This window comes from Trachinotus anak, unplaced genomic scaffold, assembly GCF_046630095.1.
Source record: "Trachinotus anak isolate AG129_WGS33_773 ecotype Australia unplaced genomic scaffold, CSIRO_AGI_Tana_v1 ptg000011l, whole genome shotgun sequence".
In the NCBI taxonomy this organism is placed as follows: domain Eukaryota; kingdom Metazoa; phylum Chordata; class Actinopteri; order Carangiformes; family Carangidae; genus Trachinotus; species Trachinotus anak.
The window spans coordinates 9,903,509-9,911,895 of NW_027273862.1; the positions used below are offsets into that span (position 1 = coordinate 9,903,509).

Below are 8,387 nucleotides of genomic sequence, written 5' to 3' on the forward strand. Positions count from 1 at the left end.
ACCAGGTATGTTACTTTTTCAAAATGGAAAAATCATATCAAACACAATTTGTTATTGAGATTATTTTTATATATCCTCAGACATGTCTTGAGGAATGGTTTTGATAAAATTGTTTCTTCTTGCCATTATAATAATAATAATAATAATAATAACAATAATAATAATAATAATAATAATAGCACATTATTTTCAATTTAATTGATTAATTTTACTTAGGTATCGTATTCATATGGCCTATCTGCTCTTCGTAATTGTTCTCGAATATGTCGAGAACAATAAAAACAATAATAACAATAATAATAACAATAATCGATCTTTCTCGTTTATCGCGATGTCAGATTTCTCTGGCGCATGCGCAGTGGGGCCCGGGGAGACGGAATGTTCTGGTTCTCGTCCGGAAGTCTCGCGTTCATTCGGCAGCCACAGTGAGGCGCGATCAAAGCAGCAACAGCGACTGGAGCGACAGGAAGGGAGCCAGCGGCCCTGTGGCTGAGCTTATCTGGATTTCGGGAGAGAGAAGCGTCGAGTACTAAAATGACCAGTGGGTATCGACTGTAAGGCATTCATGTACTTATTTCGATTGCATGTGGTCCGTGCTTGTTGTTTCTGCCGCTCGCTAGCCTCGTCCGCAGCCGACCCGGGTTCCGTCTATTTGCTGAAAAAGACATAACGTTATTTTACTTGAATTCACGTCGCTGTTGCCTGGGTTAGTAAAACACACACACACACCACTAGATGTGTTGATTTAGATGGAGTAGACGGGCTTGTGCTGTTGTTGTGTAACGTAGCTGTGTTGCATTATGTGCGTATTGTGCGTTTGTCAACATCGATAGGTCGTTACGTGCCCAGCTATTAGTCCGAGCCTCGGCCTATTGTAAAGCCATTGTCACCAGAGACATAACACGATTGATTGGGTATTAACGCTGCTTGTAGCATACAGGGTGACAAACTGATCATCACTAATTATTTGTATTCGTTCAAATATGGCTCTGCCTTCGTTGCTTGTCCTCATTTCCCTGACTGCTGCGACAAACCTTGGTGGACAGTGCTCCCTGTTGTTCTGGGCATGAAGCTGCTCTGGAGCGCCTCCCTGCCACGTCGGCTGTTCGCATGTTTTGGATCGGCGTTACTGTAGCTATCATGCAGCCTACTTATTATCAACAGACTATTAGTCATTATAAAAATGGCTTGTAGACACTTGCCCGTCAGTGGTTGGTGTCCCTTGCTCTCTTTTGTAGCGCCTAGAAATGCAGGTGTTTTAAGGGTGTAGCTCAGATGTCTGATGTGTTGCTCACTCAGTCTCTTCAGCTACATTGTTATTTTTCCCTTTTTGTCTGACTTGCAGGAGGAAACCAACGTGAGCTTGCACGCCAGAAGCATGCCAAAAAGCAGACTGAACAGAGTAAAGGGAAGAGGGGCGATGATGGGCTGTCTGCTGCCGCACGGAAGCAGAGGTAAGCAGCAGTGTGCACGACATTGAAGAAGTGGGATGCTCACAAACTCCAGTAATGGAATTTTGCAGCTCTGTAACCAAGACGTGTTTTGTCAACGGAGGCCTCTGGTCTGTTTTACCTTTCTCTGATCATGCAGTTGCATTTAAAAAAAACAATTCAAACCTGCTAATGATACAGTAGCTACTGATAATAAAACTTACCTCACAGTACTTTTTGGTTAAAAAAAGCAATGTAAGCTATTTTTTCTATATAATCTATTCCAGTTAAATAATTACTGATGTCACTGGTTTGCTTTGCACAGTAGTGGAGTCTGCCCTAACAAAGTGTATTCTCTCTTGAAATATCCTCAAGGGATGCCGAGATAATGCAACAGAAGCAGAAAAAAGCAGATGAAACTGGGAAAAGTACCACGAAGTCCAAGTAAAGAATGAAACCGGAGATTAATTCAACTCAGTGTTTCAAGAACATCCCATGTTCAGCATTCTTCCTGATATTTATGAGAATGGATCTGTCATTTTTGTCTAGACTCAAGAATCTAGGATCCTACATTCTTCCCTATGGCAAATGACATTGCTTGTCGGATTTGTTATTTTACTTGGTGAAATTATGTCTGAGCAAGTTAGCGGTTGTCCCACGTTGGTGCTGCATGCAGAGGAGCATCAGTGGTGTAAGCAGCAGGAGAGAGATGAACAAATCTTGACACAAAACATCTGTGTAACAGTTGTGTATTTTTGTACAAAAATGTCCCCTGCTGGTTTCAAATAAAGTGTATCTTTTTAGTTCATGCTTGTCTGAGTTACTTTGAATGTTGGTTTGTATAATATTTTCACATACATGTAATATATCACACTGTACTTCTGTTGTGGGAGTATTGAAAGGCAAACTTCTTAATGTTGGCATCATTTTAAAGGCATCACATTTATATGCAGTGTACTGAATATTTAATGTGGCAGAGGGAATGAGGAATTGTAAGTAAATCAGCTGTTTCAAGAAATTTCTCTATGCACTCTGGTTTTTGGATTATTTGAGTTTCATACTTTGATTCAGTATATCGGGATAGGAATGTGGTTAAAACCTAAAACAATTACCATGGCAAATACTTATTTGTAAATATTTCCTACATCCGAAAAGGGAATATTTACAGTAATGGAAAATATAATTTCACCCATGCTGCTGAAACCATTTTAACCTTCCGCTTAAACACCGCAAAACTTTTCAACCTATAAATAGCATTTACTGGGCAGACAGCACAATGATCAGCTGCTTTTGTGATGTTTACTAAAAAAACTAGAATATAATTTTTTTCCTTTGAACACACCAATTTCTATTAAAGGAGGTACATCATCGTGGGTTTTGATAACATGGTTCATGGAGATGCATTCAGCAATCTCACAAACAAAGCAATTAGCTGAAAAATGGCTGTATATCATTAAGAAAAGTTGGACAAATTAGGCAAGGCAAATGAATCGGTTAATTGCCACTGCAGTCTCTTCTGTGACAGGACGCCGTCAATGTGATACTGTTACAGGATAAATGATTTTATCTGTTGCACAGGTACCGTGCATCCTGGAAAAATACATTTTGGGCACAGCATGGAGTACACAAATTCTTGCCAAACTCCCTCAGCAACATGCCATTTGGGCTTTTAAAAGTGGTATTTATGTTATTGTATCCATTTATGATCATTGTTCAGTCTTTAAGGACTCTGAAATACATTTTTTGACAAGTGGCACACATTGCATTTAAAGTGCGTTTATAGTCACGTTCAACACAATTCCCTTAACTGTTACATCCTGACTTTAATTGTGCAAAATAGCTCTTTCAAGAAGAGAATAACACAAGAAATAACACCCTGCCCACATAACTTGTGCTTAAGGAGAGGATACATCTGCGTTGTGTTTCTGCTATGTCTGTGTTGTGCAACACTGGAGCCTGCCAGATTCACTGTAATGAAACCTAATATGCCAGCAGCCTTTTACAACATAAGGCTGTTGTGACACACTGACCACCAGGTGGAAGCATACACCATGGTAATTTTTTTGATTTTCTTTTTTTCTTAATGGTGAGCATTGGATTATTTCAGAATGGTTATGCAGGGAAATTGTGTTTGAATGGTTTGGTTTTGTTGTATCGTGTTCTTACAAATAACATACAGCATAAAAGGTTATGAGTCAGTTTAAAGGCTTTGGATGAAAATTTTATATTGCTGAAAGGAAGCAAACACACACACACACGCACGTACCCCGCTCAAGCACTGCTGTTGCAGAACCTTTGTATTATGACTGTCATCCACCAGCATGAGCACAAAATGCATATTGGTGATATTTTATGGTGTTCACTGAGCCAGTAAGCTGCAGCTCAGCCTATTTATAGTCAATAAGCTGTGTGTCTACTTACTGAAATACAGTGAGTTTGTGTCCTCGGATTACAGGGCGTATAATTAAGTCACCAGTTTAGCTTTCTTCCATCTCAGATAGCCGGAATGTGGCTGAGGAGCTGAATAGTGATGAGGAACAAATGCAGAATCAGCAGGTTGCTTAAAATTCAAGAAAATTCAAACCTTATCCTCTATCGTACACGATACCCTGCTTACAGCTTTGGGTGGATCTCAGTTTAATTCAGGCATAAGGCCTAACAGACTGACTTGTCTGTGGGTCCTGGCAAGTTTTCTTAAAGCAGACCACAAGAGGAGCTCAGAATGCAGAGAAAAGATGAAGTCAGCTTGTCTAATTAAATTCATACAAGACGCCTCATGTCTTTATGCTCCGTCTGCTGAATTTGTTGAGATACGGGAGCACTAGAAAAATTGCATTGTTGTAGCAGAGCTGCCGCAGAAAGGAGGGTGCTTCATTTATGCTACTTACAATGCTGAATAGTCCAGTGTCAAAGTGCAAGCAGGGGAGGAGAAGATGGACAATAATGCTCTGTAGCTGCTGGATTTACACAAGTTAAATATAGTCTAAAATTACCCACAGCAAAGATGAGTGTAGTCAAGCTTTATTTATTCGTTTGCACTTCAGTAATCCAGGCAACTTCAGCTATGCAGGGTCTGTAGATAATGATAAAACATACACTCAGTGAGCACTTTATCAGGAACACCACAGTATTACTGGGTCGGGCCCCCCTTTGCTCTCAAAACAGCCTCAATTATTTGTGGCATGGATTTCACAAAGTGTTGGAAACCTTCCTTTGAGATTCTGCTCCATTTGAATCGACTGCATCACATTGTTTCTGCAGATTTGTCAGCTGCACATTTATGCTGCACATCTCCTGCTCTATCACAAATTTACGGAGCTCACTGCCATGTTCATGAAACCATTTCAAGACAACTCTTTCGTTGTGACATGTTGCATTATCATATGGAAGTATCTATCAGTAGAGATAAATTGTGTCCTTAAAGGGCTGCACATAGTCAGGTAGACTGTGGCATTCGATCAATGATTGATTGGTATTAAGGGGCCTTAAGTGTGCAGGCTTTAACTGTCACTGTTTCAGTGAGACTGTGCCCACTGCAGTCTCAGATTTCTGTTCTTGACCGACAGGAGTGGAACCTGATGTGGTCCACCTCAAGGTTCGACATGTTGTGCATGCTGAGATGCTTTTCTGTTCAGAGTGGTTATCTGACTAACTGGAAGGAAGACTGAGGAAGTCAGGGGAGGAACACGTAGTACTCAGAGCTCAGTAGGGCAGAGATTGTAGTTTAAAACCCATATCACTGTTGTCATAACCCCTAGTCTCAGTTAACATGTCTGTTAAAATATCTTATAAAACTAAAATTGCCTGCAAATAATGTGAGACTTGCCTGCTTACCAGCTACATGTAACACCCCCTTGAGAATCAGTGCGTTGAGGATTCTCCTTTAAAGAAAGAAGTGATCATCACATTCATCTTGTTGATAAATATAGCCACAGGCAGGAACTCCTCCTGTTTCATTATTTTGAGGGTGAAGGCAGAACAGTGTTTCAGTAACACTTTAAACAATAACACTGTTGCAGTCACTTAGATAATGGCTACACAATGAGTGATGGTGTTATGAAATATGTAACCGAAATGAAATGTAGCACAGTTTGTGCACAGAGCATTAACACAGTAACTGTATCTTCATACTTGTATAACTATGAACAATGATGGAGCAGGAGGAACATACATTAATTATAAACTCTCCTCAGGGATACCTCATTCAGCTGCTGTGTGAGTCAGCTTCAACCAATATTGATGAAATGTTATATGTCTGTAAAAATTGAATAATACAATTTTTATTTTAATATCACAGCACTATATAATTGTATTTAAGCAATATCACAGGAGAGGGAGTGATGCTGTACTGAATATCAACATTGTGACTCAGTGGTACGAGGCTGCAGACCTGTACAACAGTTCTACGAGCACCTTATTAGTTAACAGTAATAAGGAACACCAGATTATGATCTGTTGATAATAATAAATGATTTGTTTGTTTATTTCATCAGTTATTTGGCTACTCCAACACAAATAGTTCTGCAGCTGGATTGGTACTGGACTGTTGCTGAGCAACACATAAACATTTTGCTGACCTGCACACTAGCTTGCTACTTTGTCAGCTGTTACGGAGCAGCCAGTCAAGAGCCTTGTCACCAGTATCCAGACTTCCTTCCTGCCATTCATCCTCTTCTGATGACCATACATAATTTTATTAAAATGTTATTTCTAGAAATATATATTCATCTTTGCGGTGCAAAGTTAATAGAACACCTGTAGAGCGGAGTGATACATGAGGTTAAAGGTCCCCGTGGTGTTGCCTGTCAGCAGTCATGGAACGTCTCTTGTCCAATCAAATTACTTGGTCGGAACTAATTGTTGTATAAACTGATTTTACATGAACATCTTGCACATAACGATTTCTTATGAAGGAAATCCAAGTAGCTGAAGCTTATTTCACTACTACACTATCACAATTTCTATGAACTAGAGAGTCAGCTCAGCTCCTGGATAGTAGTGCATGCTCACATATACCTATATTTTGTGTGAATGTGCATATTTGTCCATATGAAAAGTGTCATTGATCATTGATCTTTGGAGCTAAATGATTGGCCTCTGACTGGCTGGGAAATGTGTGTGTCCTCATCAGAATTAAAAGTACTTTAATGGAATAGTTTGACATTTTGTGAAATGTGTTTATGTGTTATGTTATTTCTTGACCTTCGCTAGATGACATGACCACTGCAGGAGGTCACTGCTCCAGCACATGTCCCCTCTGGACAGCGACAGGCTAGCAGTCTCCAGTTTCCAGTCTTTGTGTCAAGCTAAGATAATTGTCTGCTGACTTCATGTTTATCATAGAGACATGAGAGTGGTGAATAAGAATAAGTGCAAGAACAAGAATAAGTGAATAAGTGTATATCCAAAAATTTCAAGCTATAACTATAATTTGCCGAACATAAAAGGAGCAGGAAAAGAGGAGGAATTTGAACCAGGCTCTCACATCTTCAGCTTGATGTACAAGCACAGGCTTGTGTCTAATTGCTTGTGCTTAAGACACAAGATTGTGCAAGTTGTGGAAACAATTTCCCCGCAGGACAATAAACACTGCACTACACTGTACACAAACGCTCAAAATCCGCTTAAAGCCTAGTGTGTCTGAAAAATCTGTATCCTATTCACTGAAATTAAGACTGAACCAAACCGAATCGGACGAAAGTCAGAAATTGCCAGTTCTATTTCTGGATTACTTTAAAGAGGAGATGTTTTGGGTTATTACCAGATAAGTAAAAATTATCATCCATTCAACAATATTAATTATCATGTGAACATCCCGTTTTAAAGAGAGATGAAATGGTGTGTGACCTGAGAAGTTGTGTCTGGACTGATTTCCTTTTCTTGACTGTGAAAAGTAAATCTACTTTTCAATATCACCCTCAACAAAGCGTTGCCATGAAATATGCAATGCAACCATAGCTGAAATGCACGCTGACTGTAATTGTTTTCAAGGCTGCGGCAACCAAAAGGCACTTTTCACAGTGCAGTGATTTGTTAATAATGAATAGCAAATTACCATCTTTGCTCTTCATCAAATGGTCGGTGACAGCAGATGAGTGGCTGGTGTGGAAAGTAAATGGAATCTGTCACAGGGCATCAAAAGAGAGAGAACACATTGAGGTTTGGTGAGATTCAGAAAAAGAGGAAGAAAGAAAGACAGACAAGGGCAGAGCCCTTGTCCCCGAGTCATTTCGAGGAATGGTGCTGGATGAGAGTCCTCTGCACATTCACAGTTGGCAGTGGGTATATGCAGTCTGTGAGGGTCTTTTCTTCCTGCTGGCAGCAGATCTCTTCCTCAGCAGGAGTGCTAGGACATCAATAAGCTGAGATTTATTCACAGTGCACTGTCCTGTATGAACAGAATTTCCTGCAGGATATTTTTGTACCTGTTGAGGCTGATTTTGGGTCTGAGGCTCAGCAGAATACTGACTGAGGTCAGTCTCAGCTTGTTCATGAAAATGAACTCTCTCATTAGTGCATTACGTGAATTGAGCTGTAATTACCTATCCTGATGCAAGCACAAAACAGACTCTTTTTGTTGCATGCAACAGCCTCAGTGGACCTGCTCTGTGTGGTCATTTAATTATTTCCAGGGTTGATTTGCTCCTTTGATAGTTGTAAATTGACCATCAAGAAAAAAATTGATACACAATTTGAAAGTGTTATGTGAAAAAGGGGCATAGATCAAGGGTTATGATTATAACCATACTTTAATGCATACTTGATGTGATCAGCTTGACTTGACTTTGTAAATTTCGATTAATGGCCGAATCACAAAGCAGTTGTGTATGAATCCAGATCTGTGTGTCTACCTGTGTCCATTAATATTCCGGCTAGTCTTTGAAAATGTGTGAAAAGAAGTCAGGACCAAACATATTATAAGAAGAAAATTATTGCTCTGACGGTTGATGATTAAAT

General features: G+C 39.8%; 1 protein-coding gene across 1 annotated transcript; it reads left to right on the top strand.

The window, feature by feature from the left end:
• Positions 1-383: 383 nt before the first annotated feature.
• serf2b (small EDRK-rich factor 2b) lies at positions 384-2,238 on the top strand. The gene is made up of 3 exons (XM_071489912.1): positions 384-541; positions 1,346-1,454; positions 1,806-2,238. The coding sequence occupies exons 1-3, from the start codon at positions 535-537 to the stop codon at positions 1,876-1,878; spliced, it is 189 nt and encodes a 62-aa protein (XP_071346013.1). The 5' UTR covers positions 384-534; the 3' UTR covers positions 1,879-2,238.
• Positions 2,239-8,387: the final 6,149 nt, after the last annotated feature.

Bases quoted from the DNA above. Each gene is read 5' to 3' on its own strand.
- serf2b (XM_071489912.1), top strand. The intron at 1,455-1,805 runs GTAAGCAGCAGT...AATATCCTCAAG, and splicing joins GCTGCCGCACGGAAGCAGAG to GGATGCCGAGATAATGCAAC.